This window comes from Tinamus guttatus, unplaced genomic scaffold (genome assembly GCF_059628265.1).
Source record: "Tinamus guttatus ecotype Peru unplaced genomic scaffold, ASM5962826v1 Tinamus_guttatus_pri_ptg000089l, whole genome shotgun sequence".
Classification (NCBI taxonomy): domain Eukaryota; kingdom Metazoa; phylum Chordata; class Aves; order Tinamiformes; family Tinamidae; genus Tinamus; species Tinamus guttatus.
In genome coordinates, this window is record NW_028288623.1 from 1,736,473 (window position 1) to 1,759,429 (window position 22,957).

A 22,957-nucleotide genomic window follows, 5' to 3' on the forward strand; every position below is an offset into this window, starting at 1 on the left:
GCTCCGCTCCGCTCCGCCCCGCGCCGTTGCCGTTCGCCCACGACAGCGGCGCGCCCGGCGCGGGCAGCGGAAGGGGCGCGGCCAGCGCAGCGGCCTCCGTGCGGCGGGATGGCGGCTGCGGCGCCGCGCTGCGCGGCGGGGGGGCGGCCCGGGCCCGCGCGGCGGCTGCTGCCTCTGGCCGCGCTGCTGCTGCCGCTGCTGGCGGGCGCGGCGGGCGCCGCGCAGCTCTCCAAGTGGGAGCTCCCGGTGCCCATGGTGAGTGCGGGCGGCCGGGGCGGCCTCCGCGCGGCCTCCTCGCCCTTCCGCGCCCGGCCGGCGGCGGGGGAAGGCGGGCACAGCCGGCGGCTCCGCTTAAACTCCGGTTTGCTGGGAGGGAGAGCGAGCAGGGCGCGCTGCTGGGCAGGCTGGGGAGCCGCCGAGCCAAGTTAGGCAGCACTGGTAAACGTTCCTGCACGTTCCTGGAACATAACTGGCTTTTTAATTTTTTTCTTTAATTTTATTCTTTTTTTTATGGGTAGTTAGGCTGTAGGTCTTCTTATAAGGAAGTGAATGCAAATCGTTTTGCTAAACGCAGATGAAGCTGGTTCAGTTTTGCTGAACAACCGCCCCCCTAAGTCTTTAAAAGCAGATTGAAGGGGTGGCGAAGCATGACTGGAAAATCCAGTAAGGCTGGCTCTGGATTTGGCATTCCTGTTCGTGGCTGTATTGACTTAAAAATTGTGTGCGTTAGGAGATAACGTTTGTTTAAGCCCGGTGGCATTGAGCTCACTCATGTCTTTGCTTTCTCTTGTCTGCACAGGGAAAGAAGTTCTTTAACTTTGGGAAGATTCTCTTCAGCAACACCACCATTTTCCTAAGATGTAAGTAAGCACGGGAGATTAACCTGTTCTGCTGGCTGTTTGGCGCTGCCCCTGCTTAATGTTTGGGACTTGAAACATGGATAAGCTTTTAATGGCGCTGCTGGTGGTGGCAGATACCCTCCCGATGCTAGATGGAGGCTGCTGACCTGATAGGGGAGGGAGTGTTAGCAGCCTTGAAGCCTCCCAGTTTGGGCTGTGGCAGAAGCACGTGGTTCTGCTCTGACTGCCTGTGGAAAGGGTAAGAGTGGCCATGGGAGCCTTGCTTCACTTCAGATAGAGCGTACTTGGGTGTAGGATGTGCTGAGCCCCTAGTGAGGTGTCCCTGTGGGATTTCCGGTGTGTTAGATTGTTCTGGGAGGTTTGGCACTGAATGGCATTGGGTCTTTTGCACTGCAGGGTGGCTGATGCCCAAAGTGCAGGAGGTCATGCTTTTGAGACCCTGTCCTTTGGAGCTCATGCTTCCAGGAGTGGTAAGGGAATGTGCCTGGATGCTGTGCTAGAGCCCCTCTGAGAACTGAGTGAGCTAAGAGGAATTTTTTTTTCTGTTTGTTCTTTAGCTCTTCTCTGACTTGGCCAGGGCTATGGGTTTATTTGGGTTTCTGCAATAGACTGAGTTTTTGTAAAATAGCCTTCCCTATGTGAACATGCAGACCGCGTTGACGTGGCAGTCTCATGTTGGATGTAGGCATCCTGTGGATGTAAACAGATGATTTAAAGGCTGAAATCTTTCCCATGCACTTTGAGTGCTTGGGGGGGTATTTGCACCAGAAAGTCACCTGCTCTTTTTGGCATGGTGCCTTAAAGGGAGCTTGGTTAAGTACCTCTATTAATCCCATATGAATCTAAAATTGGAGACTCATAGTGGCGTAGTTATTAGTGCAGGCTCATCACTCGGGATTAGGATTTGTCCAGTATAGCTCAAATGTCAAGTTTCACAGCTTGCAGCTAGACAGCTACAAACTGCATAATCAAAATGTAGAAATCTGGTGCTTGGAGGGAAAAAGGGTTTTGAAAAGGGTGTCTAGAGCTTTCATTATTATTATTTTTTGTCTAATGTTTAATAGAAATAATGACCTTACACTAACATGACATGTAAAACTTGGAATCCGACTGTAACCTCTCTGGTAAACCTGGTTATGAGGTATACAAGTGAAATAACCAGGAGAAGGAAGGAGTCCATGCGCTAGGGGAAATAGGATTTGCTTCATATAAAACAGCTTTGTGGCAGAACTGACAGTAAGAATCACGTCTCCTGACTCCTGTTGTGGGCTTCATCAACTTCACTGTGCTGTCAGCCTTCAAACAAGGATGAAGCTCTAAAATTCTATAGTGAAGATGCCTATTTCACATCCTAGTGTAATAAAAAGATTTTTGTGAGTTTAGATAGTGAATCACTTGCAGACCCGGGAGCAAAGGCTAAGGATCTAAATTCAGTTTTTCAGCCTAGATGATACTTTTATCTGATACTGACTGCCCAGGAACGGTGTGTAAACTGCCTTTCCTTCCTTCTTTGCTTTTGTCCATGTGGAAAGTGGTGACTTCTGTTTGCTCTCTGTTGCTTCTTCCATTTGTTCTGTAGCGTTCGCCTAACAACCTTGCCCTTCTTGCCAAGCAAGATTTCTCATGTGTTCCTGGTGTTTTTTGTATTTCCTTCTGCTCTTTCATTTCCCCTTCTTGATTTTTATGTTGTATTCCATGTACTGGCCTTTAATGATTTCCTCAGCTTCTGACTGGGAAAGACTGCCATCGATACCTATTATTGTCCATAATTAATTTATTTTTATCTGCTACTTAAGTGTTATTTTTGCAGGCATCTGACTCCCTGTCTAGGATAGTGCTATACCCTGTTTTCACCGGTTAGCACAGAGCCTGCGTTTGAACCAAATGTTGCTGGTTTTTTGTTTGAAGATTAATGAACTTAATTTCCATGTTGCTGAATATCTTTTCTTTGGTAGTGCTTCTTTAGGATTTCTATCAGTAGTTAAACTGTTTGCCTAGAATGATAGATTGTTACAGATGTGTTTTGTGTTTTTATTGGCGTTGCTGCTGAACATAACAGTTTCAATAATCTCTGTCTTAATGTTTGGTATTTTTTAATCTATACTGTTTTAATTTGTGGCACTTGTTTGAAATGTTCCTCACTTGGCCAATGTTATCAGAAAAGCCTTTTAGGAATTTGCCGTCTGACGACATCACTGTGTTGTTTGTGTTGCCTTTTCATTTCTTTGCTGTTTCATTTGTCACATCTATGACTATGTAGAGAATGTATGCCCGGTTTTCAGACTTGCCAGGAGGAGTCATAAGAAGACTTTCATTTTTCAGAAATTGCATTCCATTCTTTTTTAAATCTTTGCTATTAGGGGCTCAGTTGTTGACTACTAGAACAAGCATAGGCAGAGCTAAGTACTCGTGGCTTAAAGCAGGGTTAGTCAGGTAAGACTCCATAGCAGGTCTTTTAACTAGTCACGTGTTTCTCTGCTACTATGAACGTGGAAATGTTCATTAGCAGAAATTCTGTACCTCTAATAAAGCCTGTGGGCTTCTAGTTTGACTCGAATGTCTGCTGTGAAGGTATGGGTTTTTTTGGCTGCTAATCAACTCATCTTTCTGAGCAAAAACACATTTTTTCTTTTCTGGCAAGACACAGACGTAATTCTTTAAATGACTTTGGGTATTTTGAATAACCACTTCTCATTTTATTTACATGCTAAGTCTACCTTAATATAAGATTCTCTTTGTTAGGCTTTAATTTCAAAATGATATCTGAAGCAAAAATCACATGATAAACATTTTTTTACAGATCAAATTCCTGTGTTTCATCTTCCATCTCTATTGTTCTTTAATAAATCAAAAATGAAAATTGTTGTGTAGATAGTGCTGTCATTTTGACAGTGACCTGATAAATGGATAGCTTGTTTGTGGATATTGACTTGCAAACTTTTACCTCTTACTGTCTGGGTGATGATATTGGTATGCTTAAATATTGCTATATTTAAATTATCGGTATGAATTGCCGTTATCATTAACCTGTTTTTAGCTTTATATGCTTGCTTAGGTATTGTGGATGTATCTTAGAAAGGCAAGTCCTTTGTTATAGTTATTGTAATCAATGGGAGATACTACTGTTGTCTCGTTTGATATTTGCATTTACTGGAATGTTCCTGTATGATATATAACCAAAAATTTCCAGACTGTCTTCATTCTGTGTAATTGTGTAATGTTATGATGGCATTTTTCCATTTCCATTATTCCATGTATTTCTCCTTTTCACTCATCAGTAATGAATTATTTAAGGATAGAGGTTTTCTGTTTTGCATTGTCTCTTATTTAAAATGATTTTTTTAAATGACGATACTCAGAGAATATGAGGGAAAGTGCAGATAAAGAAAATCTTAAATATTCTTTCTTTCTTAGTTGAAGGAGATGAGAAGACTTGTGATCACTCCCAAAGTTACAATGTTACTTGGTACTTGAGATATTCGGATTGCTACAATGAAGTCTTCAACTTTGGGGTAAGAATTTTGTGAAAAAGTACAGATTATGTTATTTTTATGCTTAAGTCGATCTGGAGGTTAGAGATTTCTTATTTGCATCCCCATTGCTCTGTAAGTATGAAAGAGACAGTCTTTCACTGTAAGATTAAAAACTTGCTTGCATCAGTGGGATGTTAGGAATGGTGAGGAGCTTGTTGGAATTGCTGGTTTCTCTGGATTTTGGGTGACATTAAGATCTTTTTCTAAATCCGTAAGTTTAATAAATACATTAACTCTAAATTGAAGTGTGTATCATTTAGATGAAAATATTGTTTACAACAGAATACTTAGTCACAGTAAATAGAAAAATAAAATACTCTCATGTTCAATTTTGTTCCTTCTCCATATATATTGTGAGTACTGGGATTTATACAAAATATATAGTATTTCTTTCAAATGTGGTAGGATGCCCAATTGATTTTTAGTATTTGTAATACAATTTCACATATTTGCTTCAAATAGTTAACTGATAGTTGTAACTAGTTAACCTAGCACAGTTCTGAGCTTAATCTTTAAGGTAATTTGGTAATGTAGAATTTGTTCATGTAGGCTTGACCTTATGCTGGCTTTTGCACTTTCACAGAAGTAATATTGAGATTCTGTTTGAATTAAGCATTTATTCTTGCTCAAACCCTACATGTAAATTACTTTTTTTTCCTTTCTTGAAGCAAGTAAGAATAGTCTTGTGCCTTTATTAAAATCTGCTCAAGACTGTATACAGAGTGAAATTAAGCTCCTTTCTAGCGCTTGCAGCTGCCTTTTGAGGTAAACCGTGCGATACATTGACAATCTAAATTCTCTTGTGTCCGACAGGATGAGCAAGCAGAGTATTATTTTGGGACTACATCTGAAGAGCATCCAGGTTGGACAGGATACTATGCTATGGCTTCTCTTTTCTTTCCAAACTGCTCTGAACTCTTCAAGCCCCAGGTATGGATAGAAAGTTGTCAGTTTTCCCTGTTCTCTCATATGATGTACAAGGAAGATGATGGTTCTTACTTTTGTGTTACCTGAGGATTTGAGGATCCCCAGCCTACCACTGTAGGTTGGGAGGTACCTCTTTTTGTTTTCAAACTGAAACAGTGATTCCTTAATTGTGACTTATTTCTAGCTTGCTACTCAAAATCTGGCCACCTGAAATCTTAAAAGTTCAGTGCTTTGTTTTGTTTGTGTTCTGCACTGTTATTTCATTTAATACTGTGTGTTGGTGTAGAGGCTACTGCTAGTTGAGTAGGAATATGCGTTGGAGGCAGAGTATAAAGCTCTCTATCAATCCAAATTTATTGAGAGCTGATAATTTTCATGTATACTAACGTAAGTGAAAGAATGATGAGAAATGAGTTACTTAAACATTGATAACACTGAAAAATGAAAAATACATAGGCAGTGAAAAAAGATGTTTGAAATAAACCAGATGGAAGAGACAAGAAGAAAGAACAACACAGGGAAATGTGGGCAGACCAGCGCTACACCAGTTGTGTATCACCAGGGCAAGTGCACAGTCATACTAAGGACAAATAACAATAAACTCACTGTCTTTGTTTAATGGTGTACCTATTTAATTCGAGACAAACTGCACAGCATTTCCATTACTCTAATGCCTGTGAGTTCAGCTCTAAAAGTAGAGACCAGTTGTCTGGAGGGAGGGGTAATAGATAGCCAACTTTAAAATGACAAAATAGTAATCTAAAGGATTCAGGACCCCTATGTATGGGGAAATTGTTCGATTAAAAGAAATGAAAATTCTGATAGTGCTGTTCAGTGTATCCTTCTTTACAATTGAATGTGCTAGAAGCTTTCTGGTAATGTCATATTAAAGCACCTATAAATACCTTTTAATTTTTAATTTACAGGTTTTCTATAAAGAATTTGTCCATCCAGAGCCTCTCTCACCTGAGAAACAAGAGGTAGTATTTTTTTTTCCATCTAATGAATGAAAGTAGGAGTGGAAGAGACACTTTTGGCATATTGATTTATCTATTTTCTGCTTTTTTTTTAAGGGCTTAAAAGATAAGAAGGAGATTGGAGCAAACCACACCACAGTGGCAGATAAAACAGTATGTATATTGAATTTAAAAATGACTTGGAATCTAACAATTTTTCTATATTTATATTTCTTATTAAAGCAAATTGCTTCTAGTGTTTACAGAGATTGTGCAGTTTGGCATGTGGCTGCTTTTTTTTTTTTTTTTTTTTTTTTTTTTTTTTTTAAGACTTGTGGCTTTAGTGTCAAACTAAATAGTTGTGTGAAAAAGGCAAAGTAACAGTATTTAACAGTATTTATACAGCTTCCTTTGTGTGATATATAGATTTTTTTTAGCATACAAACTGATCTGTGAACTGAAATTAAAAAGCAACCTTTTAAAAAAGTAATTTAGTCTATGCAAAATACATTTATCAGCTTCAAGGTAAAATAATTACTGATAATAATCCATTATCAGTTGTCATTAATATTCAGAGATAACGTTTGGTTTCATCTTTATCTAATCAATCTTTTGAAGCAAGTTAAATGTTCATACATAATTTTCAAATCTTAGTATTTTTTACTGGGTATTATGTTCAATCCTTAATTGGCAATTTACTAGCAGAACTGGCATCTTAGGGATGTTCGAGGGGTTGCAGAGTTAGAAACAGGTTTCCACAGGAAATAACTAATATGGAAATTTTTACTTCTCCTCAAACCTCTTCTGTCTTGCATTATAAAAATCAACATTCACCAGGGAAGCCAAGGAGTTTGTGTGGCTGTACCTTTGCCAACCAGCTGCTTTCAAGGAGTACCTTTGTAAGCATCCTAATGTTTGCAGAGGGTGGAAAAGGAATAGGACACTGCTGAATTCTTTGTAGCTTTAGGGAGTACCCATGTTAAATAGCTCTTGCAATGACACAGTGTTAAATTTGTAAATAAGCCCAGATCCCTTCTCAAGTCTTTGATTCTTCTGGATTCAAATGTAAGTAAATCTCAAACAGAAGAATTGTGTCTAATGAATGAATTTAAAATTTATATATCAGATTTTTTGTTAAGAAATTTTAGAGATTAGTTTTGCTGTTAGGTGAAAGACATCATCCATGTCAGGAGAAACTGCCTCTTTTTTTTTTTTGACTATGTTATTTACATGTAGGCATTTTATTTTCAGGCAATGAATGCTGTTATTAAAACCTGGCGAGATGGGCCATATATATTTATTGTGCAAATTGGAATTTCATCTGGGAAAGACTCTACTAATAAAGTTAAAAGAATGGAGAAAGCAACACCTTCCTCTAATGCCAAAGAGAAGCTTTTTACAAGTAAGATTGCTGTTTATTTAGTAAGCTAAAAATAGGTATTGCACTTTGATGTGCCCAGCCTGAAAGACTGTTCAAAGATATTTTTTAATACATCCTGAGTGACCTGTTTTCATAAGGCACCATAATTTACATCATATGGTTGTAAATATTCCCTACTATAGCTTCTCTTACTGTAGAAAAAGATGGCTGTCAATTGTCAGTTTTATGATGGACCTGTTGAAGAACCCCAAGCAGTTCAGTTTTGAGGTTGTGTTGTTTTAAGAATGTCCAAATCAATGTGGTGCATAATAACCTCAAATTGTGCAGAATAGTGGAAGATTGTTACCTTGAAATCATAATACAATATACCTAACTGCATTAATAACCTACCCAAATTTTTGAGAAGTCTAAAAATTCCCATAAGAAAAACTTAAATGTGGTTTCCAACTTCCCTGTTATATCTGACTCTGCAGTACAAACTACTTTTGTTTTGAACACTGTGAGCTACTTTGTAATGGAGCATGTAATTTTAATTACATGCTTTTAGCTGAATGTGTTGAGTCTTAATTTTGATTAAAATGCAAGTTAGATTTAAAAGCTCCCTCTATGCGAATACTTGGAATTTCTTTACCCTTGAGAAGAAACCAGTAAGTAATTTATCCTGGCTTCCTGCTCTTGGCTCTTGATCAAATTGGTTATTGAATTGTCTTTTGACAGTGTCAGTAGAACTGAAGGGGCCATATGAGTACTTGTCACTTGCAGACTATCCACTGATGATTGTAAGTAAAACTGCTTTTCTTTGCCGTATAAGGTTGTGAGCTCATGTAAATCCCTGTTAAATATCCTTGTGGAATGCAGTAGGCAAAACAAGGATGGTGGTTCAAAAGAAGAAATTTAATGGACTTTTTTAATTTTAAATATAAAATAAGTGCAAGCTTCAGGTGTTTGTATGTGACAGTAACACCCTCCTCGCCTTGACGGTAAAACTTAATGCTGTCAACTGTTGACAACTAATGCTGTCAACTGTCAGATGCTATATATTTCCTTAGCTCTAAATTGAGAAGTTTACTGACACATTGTTTTTCTCCTTATGTCTCAGGAAATTTGCTATTTTGTGCTTTTGTTTGCAGTTACTTTTTTCATTTGTCATTGCTCTCTCTGTACTTTTACAGCCTAGCCCTCTACCAGCTGTCTCCTACTGCATGAGATGATCCTCAGTGTTGCCTGTCATAGAAAGCATAATTGAACTGTTACGAAATAATCTCTTTTATTCAGACATGCCTGACTCTGTTAGTTTCCTCTACCTAGAAGGCTAAGAGAATAAATGAATCTGAACAGTAATGCAGGACAGACAGACAGACTCTAGCTGGAGATCCATAAGAAGTAAGGTCTCTAGCCTGAGTGCTTTGGCAAGAGGGGCCTGTAGCTAGCAGCAGAGATGATGGCATTTCTGAAGTGTATGGCTCACTTCCTGCAGAAGTAAAAAGCCTCCAGCAACAACAGTGACACTCAGCTCACTAAGTGAGAATATCCAGGTATCACAGGTCCCCAAAATAGCTTTTCTGTCTGCATGCTTCTACAAAGGAACGTCTTGACAGAAACTGGCATGTTTTACCACTTAAAACTGTATGGATCACTCAGAACCATCTGTAAGAATCAGCATGGTGTTCTAATAGGGTATTCTAGTTTGTGAAAGTTGGAGAATTGTAGAGCAAACTTTAGTAATTGGTTTAAAAAAACCCTACCCTCTGCAAGATGAGCCTGTTTGATTGTTGTACTATTCTTTGGCCAAGAACTTCTTGCTATTCATTTGGTGTTTCTCTTCTACTTTTAATCTCTCTTTCTTTTTAGTTGCAATGCCCCGTTTAAAAACCTGCTGGGGTATGCTGCCATGATGTAGAAACTTCAGCACTGTGTAGCAGTCACGTTGATTGTTCAGTACAGGAGATGCATACATCTGAAAGTTCTTTTGAAGCAAGCCTTGCTGAACTGAAAAAAAATCACAAAATATTAATGTTCAAATGAATTTCTAGGATTTTTCCTCAGTCCAGATTTTTTGGCTTATCTAAAGTTTGTTCAGAAACAACTTTGCTGAAAATTATCTTGTGAGAGCAGTTACCAGATTCTTCGATGTTTGAACAGTACATTTAGAACCATCAGTTCCTAATCTTTGTCCTGTGAAATGATATATAAAGAGGACTTGTAAGTCTCTTTTGCAGAGTACTTCAAATGTTTGAAGTTAACAGAATAATGTGTGAAGCAGTTCTGGCTGCTTGATTGTGCCCACATTCTTATCTGAGATTTTGGATGCTGGTAGCACTTCTTCCCTTACAGGAATCTGCTTCAAATAAATTGACAGGCTGTTCTCCAAAAGTGAAATCACTCAGAAATCCAGGTGTTTTTTGTTCTTAATTCTCTCTGCAGTAGAAAAATAGACAGCCATTGTAATGAAATCCAGAGAAGACAAATGAAGCAATACTTATTTATAGTTGTTTTTTGCATGCAAAATTTCAAAGCTGGTATGCTTAGGAAGAATATATACCTGTCTTACAACCACAGAACGGAAACAAGGAAATGATTTGGGGGTTTAAGGGTCTTATTTCTTGCTCTTCTCTGCATTACAGTTCTTCATGGTGATGTGTATTGTGTACGTGTTCTTCGGGGTACTGTGGCTTGCATGGTCAGCCTGTTACTGGCGGGATCTCCTGAGGATCCAGTTCTGGATCGGTGCCGTTATCTTCCTGGGGATGCTCGAGAAAGCCGTCTTCTACGCCGAGTTCCAGAATATCCGCTACACCGGGAAATCTGGTACGCAACAACACGTGTGCAGCTTGCCGTTTCACTGTTGCAGAAAAGCAGCAAGGGCTTATGCTAACATACACTGAATTTGGCAATAGATATGTTCTAAGTATATGATTATTGCGGGTAGCTTCAGAACAAAGAACAAAGTTTTTCTTTTTTTTTTTTTTTGCATATTTTTCATGGTTTTAAATGCTTTTTATGATCTCTTGACAGTGTGCTTTTGTCTTGTTTTCTTTTACACAAAGATGCAGTGCCTAAAGCTAAAATGTCACATTCTCTTAAGGATAGTGTCTTATACATATGGTTAGATCCATATGGGTATTTCTTAAGTGTACTCATTATAGTGTTGATTTAAGGATTAAAATAGCACTTTCCAAGTAGCTTATAATTCCTTTTTGGTAATTGCAATTAGCCTTGGGAAAGGACTCTGAAATTCCTTATTGATGAACACAACAGCATTGTAGATGACTTTTGGTATTCATTCTGTAGCCTAGTAAGTCATCTTAAGTGATTCCACAAATGAAATCTTGTGACACAATAGTTTTGAGTTTTCAGGACGGATGCATAAAAACGAAACTCTACCAAGTTAAACTTTATTATGACACTGTTAATTGTCCACAATCCTAGTACAGAAGTTAAAAAGTGTAACAACGTATTTTCTGAAAATAATCTTTTTTTCCTGTCATACTGCTTTTACCTGCAGTTACTGCTTTTACCTGCAGCAGTTAATAAAGCATAAATTACATCTTTATTAACTTGGCTTCTTCCTCTTTCCTTTGGTAGTCCAAGGAGCACTGATACTGGCAGAACTGCTTTCGGCAGTGAAGCGTTCCTTGGCTCGAACTCTGGTTATTATAGTAAGCCTGGGATATGGGATAGTCAAGTAAGTAATCACTTCCCCGATGATACACATCTAGAATGTAGCTTATTACATCCAAAGGCTTTTCCATCTTGGCTTTTAATAACTTATTCACTTCTATATTCTTTGCTGCTTAAAAGGTAAGTGCTTAAGCTAAGTGCTATAAAGATCTTGACTTCTTCGCTAGCTGATAGACACAGACACATATCCAAATGATTTCCTTGATCTAGAAGTGGTTTTTCATAAGAACCTTTTATTTGTGTGCCTGTTGCCTTACCATAGATTCATAGATTCCTTCCTCCCCTAACCTCCACACACTTAATCTGGATTTCTTTCTCTTTTTCTACAGGCCTCGCCTTGGAGTTACTCTTCACAAAGTAGTTATGGCTGGAGCCCTTTATCTATTATTTTCTGGCATGGAAGGTGTTCTTAGAGTCACAGGGGTCAGTAATTGCATCTTCAGTTTTCCCATATTCCATGGATGCTGCTGGCCTTATTTATTTGTATATGTCCATGAAGAATCCCAGGGCTATGTTTAATAGCTTAAAAAAAAAAAAAAAAAAAAAAAAGTGGGGGTGGGCCTGAGACAATGAAATGCTAAAAATCTGAGACAGTTTGGGGGTTGTGGAAAAGTAATTTAAGCTCCATTTCTTCTCTACTTATAAGGGTATAATTTTGTGTGTTCTAAAATAATTTTCATAGTTTTCAGATTAGACTCGTTCCAGATACCCCTGTCTAATATTTAAAATTAATTTGGGGCATCTGTGTGTAGGTCAAATCTTGAGCACAAACGTACAGTTTGGGTCACCTGGCTAAAAGTCTAGAAAGTCCTTACGTTGCTTTTTGAGGCAGCATCTGGGGAAATCTAAGTCATTGGCACTGCTGCTCGCTTCGTTCTAGAAGAGGGAAATCTCAGGGTGTAGATTTTTGTCCTGTTTGATTTCTTGAGACAAAATATTTAACATGTCATATTTGGTACCTTTTCAGTTTTTCTATAACACTGTGGCTCTGATAGCAAACTTGGCCCTGTCCATGATTGATGCCTGTATTATTTTGTGGATATCCTTTCAAAAACTTATTTATAAGACAAGCTTATTTATTTCACTGATTCTGAGTACTTAAAGACAGTAAGCGGTGATTAGGGGTAATTTGCATGTCTGTTGGGAATTAAGTTTTGATGGACCATGATGGACTTTTAGTGGTAATTCTGCATGGGAGCATTCAGTTCTGCCAAGTGTATTGTAAAAGCTTTAACTGCCACATCTCTTAACAAGCTGATGGCTAGTTGTCTGTGATGGAAGTGGTCAGAGCACACGATTGCAGCAATCACCTCTGTAGCAGCTCCTTTTGGTGGTGTTGGATTTAACTTACTCTGGAGAACTACTTCTTGCCTTGCTGGTGGGAACTGACAGTGCGATGTTGCCTGCTTTGGACCTTTTTAAACCACTTTGTACCTTGGGCTGAACACTTGGTTTAAATCCTCTGCTTCTGTAGTAAAGCTCGGAAGCACTGGGGTTGGGTACTTGTATTTTCTTATGAAATAGCTTGACACTGCTCAATTGATTCTTCTGTGCCTGTTTCCATTTCAGCTTGTTCTCACTGGCTCTCTCTTTGTCTCCAGGCCCAGAATGATCTTGCCTCCTTGGCTTTTATTCCCCTGGCTTTCCTAGACACTGCCTTGTGCTGGTGGATATCCTTCAGTATTTTACTTGGTGGGGTGTGTTTTCTTTCAAATTTTTTAAAGACTTTTTGTCAAATTTTTTTTTTTTTTTTTAGCCAGCTTCAAGGATGTTTTTTGTACTTCTGGAAAAGTTAGTCTAAACTTTGTAATTGAGTGTTCAGGTAAGCCTTGGCTACAGCCAGTGCAAGAAAAACTAGATTACTGGTAGATAATCTGTGTTTGAGCAGCTCCTGAACACAGACTTGCTTGGTCTGTCTGTCTCTGCTAGTGTGAAATTTGTTCTAATGTAGCACTGTAGTTACCCTACTGTAGTACAACAGCAGTGATCTTTAGAGGACAGAGGTGGCAGAGTTAACTTTGGTGTCCTGACATATCACGTGCAGACAGTTACAGTCTGTTGTGGCTTTAAGAACTGCCATCAAAGGCTGATGGGAGAACTATATGGCAACACTCAGAATATAGAAACAGTTTTAGAAAAAGTCAATCATAAAATACTACTTAAAAAGAGAATAGCTTGCTGCCCAGTTATGATGGTTCTTCTCTCCTACCTTGATGTCTCTCCTAAACGCTTGCTTAGGCACTATGGAAATAAAACTGTAGGCAAAAGGTGAGGACACATGTGTGCACTAATTGGATTTTTAACCTGCTTGTAGTTCAGGCTTGATCTCCTGTTCATGTGAAGTACACCTGACACCCTTCTGTGGGGGTGGACCCCAGGCAAAATAGATGTTTGCACAGTGTTGGGATTTGATGATAGTTCTAGGTTTAGTTGACTAAATGATATAAAAGAGATGGATTCTACTGTTGCAAAGTACTGCTTAGCGCACTGCCATTAGGTGACCTTCTGTTCTACTGAGTCTGGCCTGCTTTTTAGAGGGTTAACTGGGGGAAAGGGAGTAGTTGTTGGTGGGATCTGTCTCCTAAGTCTGTGGGCAGCTTGTCCCTTCAGAGGCTTTTCCTTGACTTCTTGTACATATTCATCAGTCTGACTCAAACAATGAAACTGCTAAAACTTCGGAGGAATGTTGTGAAACTCTCCTTGTATCGGCACTTCACCAACACGCTCATCTTGGCAGTAGCAGGTAAGCAGAAAGTTACAATCAAATGAAGACTTTTCCAATTTTAATATATGGCTTGATTTGATTGCTAAAGCAGATATTTTGAGTTTTGTGTCAAGTTTTTAGCAGTTGACTCCTTTCTGATAGTGAATATCTGATAAGTGCTATCTGGTTACTTCAGGGCAGGGGATTAGTAGTCTTGATCTTAGTAAGATTAGTGGTTCTATATGATTCCTTTAAAAGAACACCTAATTATCTCTTACTCTTTGGCAGTCTTGTTGGCTATGTGTTAACTCTATTTATTTATTTATTTATTTTTCCCAAAATCAAAACCCTGAGTGCTGACAGAAGACATTTTAAGATATCTTCTGGCTCTGCATTATGCTTAGTGTTTCTTCCTCTTCCACTGAAGTCCAGAGCAACCTTTGGAAAAACAATATTCTTAATACTCCGAAAGAGTGGGAGAATAGAGATTCAACCTTCCTGCCAGTTTGCAGTGGTAATAAACTAATGCAAAGGATCAGTCTGTGTTAGTGCTGCAAGGTGCTTAGCTTCTCCGCTCTATCTCAATGTGCTATTTGTACAGTGAATGGAAAACTTACAACCACTCTGTTGTATTTCAAAACTATTTCAAAACAGCAGCAGCATTCATTTAATGAACAGTTCTGATTTAAATTCCTTGCAGCACCTGATTCTTAACTGTAGAACTTGTTAGTGGAGGGAAATCCTATCTTTTAAAATCCTGTAAGAGCTTATTTAGAGCATCTCGATCTTATGGTCAGGATGTGAATGCTTACGCGGTCAGACTCCACAGTTATTTAAAGGTAGGTTTTATTGTCAACTGGTAAAGAAACCATGGTTTGGAGACTTTATAAAAAGGCATATGTGGAGTTTGGCTTGGTTCTTTCTTTCTTTCTTTTTTTTAATATAGTTAATAGTATACAAATAGTGTGTTTAATAGTATTTAATAGTGTATTAAATAGCGTATTTAATAGTAATAAACACTTTCTTTTAATCTTGTAGCATCCATTGTATTTATTATCTGGACCACGATGAAGTTCAGGCTGGTGGATTGTCAGTCGGTGAGTTTGCATCCTGAGTGCCTCCTGATAAGTTCATACTTGGTGAGATGGGGAATTCTGGCATGCATTTTTTTTTTCCTGTAGACCATGTCTGTGCAGTATGCCACACATAAATCTGTCTCAATGTTGTGGGAATCTGGCCTTTTAGATGCTTGTACTTTATTCTGGGAGAGAACTGAAGAGATGGGCTCTCCTCCTCTTCAACTTGTTCTACTGGTGCTACTCTTCTTCACAGGACTGGCAGGAGCTCTGGGTAGATGATGCCATCTGGCGTTTGTTGTTCTCAATGATCCTTTTTGTCATCATGATTCTGTGGAGGCCGTCTGCTAACAACCAAAGGTTTGGCTTTTCTTACTTCTTTCTAAAAATACTGTTTTGGGGGAAAGTGTATCTATCCAAAGAAGTCCTGGTGGGTAATTTCAGTTGCTGTATGCTGAACCATAGGAATACTAAGCAATTTGTGTAGGAGCTTCAGAGAAGGAAAAATTAGCTGGATGTTTCTTTTTATCTCAAGAAGTATAAGGAGTCATGAAGAGGAAAATCTTTCTGGTGGTGAATTTATTTAAAAAGAAGTGACTTCAACTCTCGATTGCATAGTTGAGCATAGATCTGGCTTAAAAACAGTGACCTGCACAGAACAGTCAAATGATACGAATGTCAGGGTAATAAATCCTATGTAGCAAGAAATCCTCTTTCAAATTGGCTGTCATTCCTTCCCTCCTAAAGGTTTGCTTTCTCACCACTGTCTGAAGAAGATGATGATGATGAACAGAAGGAGCCAATGTTAAAGGAAAGCTTTGGTAAGATAAAAAGTATTTCCACCCCGCTCTCATTTCGGTGCTGAAGGGACAACTCTAGAGAGTGGCCTTCTGTTCTCTGACAAAAAAGTTAATTACTAATGTAAAGGCAGAGTAAATGCCTCTCTGTTGCCACTGTATTGTGCAGCTGTAAAGGAACAGCAACTGGAGGTTCAGTCTTTACGTCTGTTTTTTTCAGATGACGCTGAATATGCAGCTATCCTGGCTGCTTTAGTCAAATAAAGCCTAATGAATACAGTAAAAGTCATAGGTTTAGATCTGATCATGATGTCAAGGGGTTCTGCCATTTTTTGTCAGGCAGCAACAATGTAATTACCTTGCAGTTCTTTAAAAAACTGTTTTAAAGGGTTTATCTTCCATATCCAAAGGGCCTAATACAGGCATGTTTAGTGTAAATTTATGGATATGGATTGGTCATGAAAGAGTTTAGGTCTTTAATACTTATGTTAGCCCTTTTTCACCACTCCTTCTCTCCAACTGTGGTAACCCTCGCCTTCCCCTGCCTCCCATCTCCCTACCACATTTGTTGTCCTTTTAGCAATATAGCTTACAATTGTACAAAAGGCAGGGTCCCCAAATATGTCTGCACTTTTTGAGTTAATTAAGAGCTGAAGAGGAGTGTTTTATCTCCTGTGTGCACTTGGCCTACAGCTTACATCTGGCTATGTGCCAGGCTGGGGGAGCCCATGCTGCATTTCAGCTTTAAAGCCAGTCAAGTGACTGGTCAGCAATCACTGAGGAAAACAAATTTTGGCAGTTGCTGTGTCCTTGAGCTGTATGCTTTGTATGCTTGGATTAGAGAAAAGGAATAGTAATTGATCTTCCTAGGTGAAATTAAGTACACATTTTTTCAACATAAACTCGTGGAGGGGAAAAAAAAAGTTTTGCCATTTTAAAATGTAGCTACTTCATTGTCTTTGTCAGGAAAAAATACTACAATACTACATCTTTTAAAAGGAAAAATTTCTTTTAAAAAATAGCTTGTTTTTCTTAATTACTCCATCCCTTTAGATTTGAGGAAGTATTCTGAATAAACACACTTTCACTTGCAGTCCATGAACATTTGCAGTTCAGTAATCCTGATCTTGTTTCCTCCTTTGCTCTAGAGGGAATGAAAATGAGAAGTACAAAGCAAGAACCAAATGGGAACGTGAAAGCAAACAAAGTTGTGAGTATGTCCTCCTGTTCTAGAGGGAGAGAGATCCAGCTCTTGGTTGTTGGCTCCCCCAGGAGAATCAGCCTGTGTATACAAGTGTCCTGGGTAGCTTCAGAGTGGAAGGGAGTGGGTCAAATGTTTCTATGGGTGCTGTAATTACTGTAAAAGATATTTTAAATTAACTGTCTTCTCATTTTGAGTGACCCATTATTCAAATGGGATGATGTGTATATTATTATGTAACTACTTAAAGAGTCTGAGTGGTACATTTTCAATATACTTGTCTTTTTTTTCCACATGTGTCTCATAAACATGGGGTTTATTCTGTATGGATGAATTCACATTTAGATAGGAGATAGAAAGTGCATTTGTACTGTCTCAGAATCTTCATGATTTCAGGCAAAAATTTAAGAGGAAAAAATCTGTAGGAATTCCTGATAATAGAAACATTGGTCATTAGCATTCCCGTTCTCAAAGGCTGTAGCCATATACTTATCGGAGGATAATATGAAAATCTGTGGGGTTTTTTGTTTGTGTTTTTTTTTTTTTCTTTTTGGAGGGGATGGAGGGGCCCACAGAGTCAATTCTTCAACTTCAAACAAGAATATTTGCATTGTGAATTAGAATGTTTTACTCAGAGTGGCTAATACACTGGTAATACAATTAAACTTGCTTCTGTAAAATCTAGCTTGTGCTATTTAATAATTTTTCATCTATAAAATCTAAAGAAAGCCTCCCCACAGGAAAGCACTAAGTCACACTATGTAAATAATCAGAGTCCTGAGAACCTGCTTTGCCCAGTACCCAGTAGGTACTTGTTCCAAGGAAAAGACAATTACTAAGTTGCAATATGTTTTCTTTAATTCAGAAAATCCAATTTTGAGAGTTTATTTATCTGGCATTATAATTATAGCGTGTTCCTCAACAAGGCTGAGGGGCGGGATAAAAAAAGGCTTGTGTGCGAGGCAGCATTCTGGGAAGAGAGAACTGACCTTTATCCTCCATTTTGCGTCTGTACTTGTAGCAGGAGGATGACCTGAAGTGGGTAGAAGAGAATGTTCCTTCTTCAGTAACTGATGTGTGAGTATTTTTGTAGTTAATGTAAAAGCAGATTCTCAGACACAAGAATGCCACTATGCCAGAACACCCAATAACTTGCATATTGCACATATCTGAGCAGATAGTTCACATGAGGATGGACCTTTGATTTCAGGGCAGGTTTCCGCCTGGCTTTATGCAGTCTCAGACTTGCAGACCTTGCCACTTGAAGGCGTGTTGAATTAAGGAAGTCTTTTGATTATGAAGCTGTACACCGATTTGTTTGCACTTCAGTGAAGTTAAAACAAAGAAACCAAAGAACCCAAATAATCCCTCTGATTAGTGCTGTGAAAGTTCCTTTGATTGTCTTGTCAGATGTAACCATTGCATAATTTCAGTTAGTAATGTATTTGAATTGGAACGCCTGTCCGTATCACTGCTACGATCCTGGCGAGATAGTCAGACATACAGGCAGTTCCTATCTATCTTGCCTTTAATACCAACTTTTACATCCTAAAAAGTCAGTTGCTGTGTCTTTTATTTTTGTCATTAAACAAGATTTACTCTATTCAGAAATCTGAACAGTGAATGCTTTGAATGATGCAGGTTATTTCATGTCAAAAGTTGTTTAGCAACGAGGTGCTTAGGTGCACAGTTTTTGAACTGTGAAGGTTGTTGAACATGTACCTGGTCTCTTCTTCGGTTCATGCATCTTCCATGTGTTTAATTGAAACATCTGTGTATCTTCATTGCTGTTCTTTTACACCCTAAAAAAATATAGAGATAGCTCTTGATATCTGCTCTCAGTAGGTGCTCTAGTTCACTTTTTTTTTTCTCTCTCTCTCTTACAGTGCTCTTCCAGCTCTCCTGGATTCAGATGAGGTCAGTAAATAAGTCTTAGTACAAATCAGCTTTCTGACATGCCCAAGGAGTTATGAGGCATCTGCTAAGGACTTGGTTTACTAGAACTGGGTTCTGGGATCTTAACAGTGCAGCAGGAAAAATACAAGGGGAGGGAGAGTGGCCACAGCCAGTGATGCAGTTGTTGGAATACACGAGTCTTAAAGCTTTGCTGCCTGCATAGCTTGTCCTCTCAAGGGTGATTGTACATACACTGAAGAATACCATTTACCACAAGGCAACCAGTGTTTTTAGATTGCTTTACAAGCCCTTTCTGCTGGAGAGAGTGAATGTGTGTGTCTGTGCATGTGTGTGCCCATGCATGTCTTTCCATATGCTCAGTTGTGGTTATACCACCCAGTTTCTCCTCTTTCCTGTATATGCAAATTCTTGGGAGAGAAATGTTCTGCTGTGGAAAAGCAACTGGCTCATGCAGCTTGTAGATGGGTTTTTTGTTAACATTGTGAGTGACAGATATTGTTGTGTCCTCCCGTGGCAGGCAATATTCTTGGTGTCATGATACTGTTAATTATTGGATTACTTGAAAAGCACTATATGCATTTAAAGGAAAATGACAAAGTATTTCTGACTCATCTGGCATAACTTTCTTTGTGCTGGTGTCCAAAAACACATGCCTGTTGGAATTCAGAAGGCTTTTCTGGTAACTGCTTTTTGAAATGCCACACAGCAATGATGAATAGTGTAGAGAACATTGTGATAGTACTGTGGTTTTAAATGATGGCTTTATCACATGTAACTAGAACTATCAAGTCCTTCACTATTGCTACCCTTAGGACTACCTCTGTGTATTGTCAGCCTGCTAACAGCTAGTCAGCCTGCTAACAGCTAGTAAATTTATGCCAGAATTAAACTATCAGGAAGGTTTGATGAGGAAAAAAAGGTGAATGTCACAGCACTAAAAGAACTATCTGGACTCTGTACATAGGTATTCATTAATATATTTGTAACTCAGAGTAGAATCCCATGAGTAAGTGTTTGGAAGGGAAGTCTGTATTAACCTAGTCTGTGGAGCAGGAGGAAACAGTACAACCTATCAGCTAGAGCGAGAGTTGCTTTCACAATAGTGAAAATTGAGGTGTGCATGTGAGTAATACACACGTGAATGGCATAACCTGATAATGCCTGTGAACTAGTAAGTTGTGAATGCAGGATTATAACTTTCCATTCTAAAAGAAAGGGGGTATCTGCTGTGTAAGTTGGACTTAACATGGAGATGAGCATGCATTTGTTTTAAATGTTTATATTCTGTATAATGTTAATATGTAGAGCCAAACGACAAAACTAGGTGGCTTTTTTTTTCTCTTGCAGGAAAGAATGATTACACACTTTGAAAGGTCCAAAATGGAATGAAGGAGCAGCAAATGGAGTCTTTACTATTAGACTTGGAGAAGCTCTCTTAAAGTTGCTCTCTTAAAATTACATCCTGCTGATTTGTTTCTTCATCTCAGCCATGGGAGTTTGATGCTTTATTGCCATGAGGGCATCTTGCTGTGGAAGAGGCTCACAAAGACATTGATACACCTTTTGGAAATTTTGAATTTTCAAAGTTGCTGCGAGTTTGGATTTTTAAGCAATTTAAATGTATACTATTCCGGCACCTTCTGTAACTTTTCAAATATTTAATCTGTGAAACTAAAATTCCTAATGTCTGCTTGAGGAGTTTCTATTTCAATGTTACAGCTCACTTATACAGGTCAACTGCCTGTGTCATTTCGGGGGGAGGGTGGAAATAAGCACTGGAAAAACAACATACCTGTTTTCTGGCAGATAATGGCTCACTGGTAAACTCTAACATAAGTGAAAGGTTTTTAGAGAGCAGGTCTTATTACTGAATGAAATTAGGATGCCATAAAAGAAATATTTGGAAAAGTTACAGTGATTGGATGGGTTTTTAACAAAATCAAGTGCAATTTTATTCATAACACTGTGTAAGAAAATTTTTCTATTTTAAATGTCATTGATGTTTAGGTAACAGTTGCATAAAGCTTACCTTTGTTGTTGTGGCACATCCCATTGCAGGCAATGTGGTGGATGCCTGGAAAAAAAAGGATTTGCCCCTGTCTCCCCCTCTTGCATGAGCTCATTGAATAATAATTAAAAAAAACCCACCCCCAAACTCACTCCTGCAACGCTCTGCAAGTGTTTGACTACTCATGCTAAGCACCTCTTAACTAGATCTTTTGGCATAACTTTCCTCTTTGCACCTGTAACATCTCCTGCCACAACACTCATTACTCCTCTTTGAGAAGACACTGTTTTTGAGAAGGTGCAAGCAGTGCTTACCTTACCTCCCAGAAGCTCTGGTGAGAGTACAGAGACTGCTTTAGATGATGATCTGGTGATGGACTTTCCTCTACCCTGCTCCTCCTTATGGCCAGGAGCTACTCTGCTCCTTTGATCATTGTGTTTCAAAGTTGCAGCTTTCTATTCTGTACTTGCCCTTCCTCTCTTTGGTGAAGAGAAGGCTTTTGAGCGTCTTGAGTGGTTTTCTGGTTTGTTTTTGTTTGTCCGTGGCAGTTTTGCTTGCAGTAACTCACACAGGGAAAGCCATTCATAAAGGCTCTAGTTACGGCTCGTACCAGTAACAACTCGGCACTAGCAGCACAGCTTGCCTTTTCGGAAGCTGCCAGACAAACTAGTTGTGGGTCTTGCTGGACTGGCTTAGGGAGTCATTAGTGAACGTGCCTGCACTTCATTCACCCATCTGTAAGGTGTGACAGTTTAGCTCTTAGTCGGCCTCATTGGGGACGCATGCTGGAGCCCTGCACTTGAGAGCAGAGGAGCTGGGGCGCAAGGGCAGGTGCCTGCTGTCCTCGGAGGGGCAGCAACCTCAGAAGGGAAGGACAGAGAAAAGGCTGGGGCTCCAACATCCTAATCTGCCTCTGCCAGACTTGTTGGAGCTCCTCTGCCATCCCCGTTAAGCCACGGGTAGCTACTGTAGAGCCTTTCATTAGGAAACGCTTGGACTTTTTATCTGGTATGCTTCATGGGTATAGATGCAACGCAGCTGCCCTCTGTGCCCTTTTGGGGCAGGGAAATTTTGTGAAATAAAGCTACACTGAACTGATTACTTAATGCTATTTTTTTAAGTTTTTTTTTGAGACAGAGAAAATATGTTCTCTACTGAAAGCACAAAAAGAAGTTTGTATGTATTATTTAATAAAAGCTAGGCAAAGAGTAGAAAGATGTACTTGGTTTCTTTCCATTTCCTCCCTACCTCTTCCCTCCTATGAGAAGTTAACCACCTGGTAAAGCTCCCTCATGTTCCTTTAACCCCCCCCCCTTTTTTTGTATGATAGTTATAATGCTGTTATTCCCTCTCCTCCCTCCCCTTAACTGTGGCAATAGAGTGCATGTCTGTGTCAGCTGAAAAGCTACTACAGACTGGACAAATGATAGAATTGGAACAAAAGTGCAAAGTCCACTTTCCCCAAGTGTAGTCCCAGTTTGACTAATGCGGCAGAGACCAACACAGATGCAGGAGAGGCAGGATGCTCTCAGTCCACAGCTGCGGGAGACGTGAGGACTCAGAGATGTCCTTGGGCTCTTCCCTCGCCACCCTCCGGTGCTACAGGAGCAGCGGCTCCTGCAGGGCTCAGGCGGGCTGTGCTGCGGGGCTCGCTCGGGCCATGCTGGGGGCTGCAGGGTCTGCTCGGGCCATGCTGGGGGCTGCAGGGTCTGCTCGGGCCATGCTGGGGGCTGCGGGGTCTGCTCGGGCCGCGCTGCAGGGTCTGCTCGGGCCGCGTCCCGCTTGCGCGGTGCTTTGGCAGGTCCTGTGTCCTTGGGAAGCAGCAGGCCCGGCCGGCCCCGGCCTGCCTTGCTCCGCCACGGGGCGTGTGCATCAGCCGTAAGTCCCGTTTAGGCCCGTTCTTCTGAAAGAGATGT

General features: G+C 39.7%; 1 protein-coding gene across 1 annotated transcript; it reads left to right on the plus strand.

Annotated features, from left to right (window-relative positions):
* The first annotated feature begins 108 nt into the window (after positions 1-108).
* On the plus strand, positions 109-21,061 carry TMEM87A (transmembrane protein 87A). The gene is made up of 20 exons (XM_088520466.1): positions 109-255; positions 800-860; positions 4,275-4,372; positions 5,207-5,323; positions 6,247-6,300; positions 6,394-6,450; positions 7,528-7,678; positions 8,375-8,436; positions 10,282-10,465; positions 11,243-11,342; positions 11,668-11,761; positions 12,306-12,377; positions 13,973-14,081; positions 15,081-15,139; positions 15,375-15,478; positions 15,866-15,939; positions 17,064-17,125; positions 18,138-18,193; positions 19,003-19,033; positions 20,381-21,061. The coding sequence occupies exons 1-20, from the start codon at positions 109-111 to the stop codon at positions 20,420-20,422; spliced, it is 1,734 nt and encodes a 577-aa protein (XP_088376592.1). The 3' UTR covers positions 20,423-21,061.
* The last annotated feature ends 1,896 nt before the right edge of the window (positions 21,062-22,957 follow it).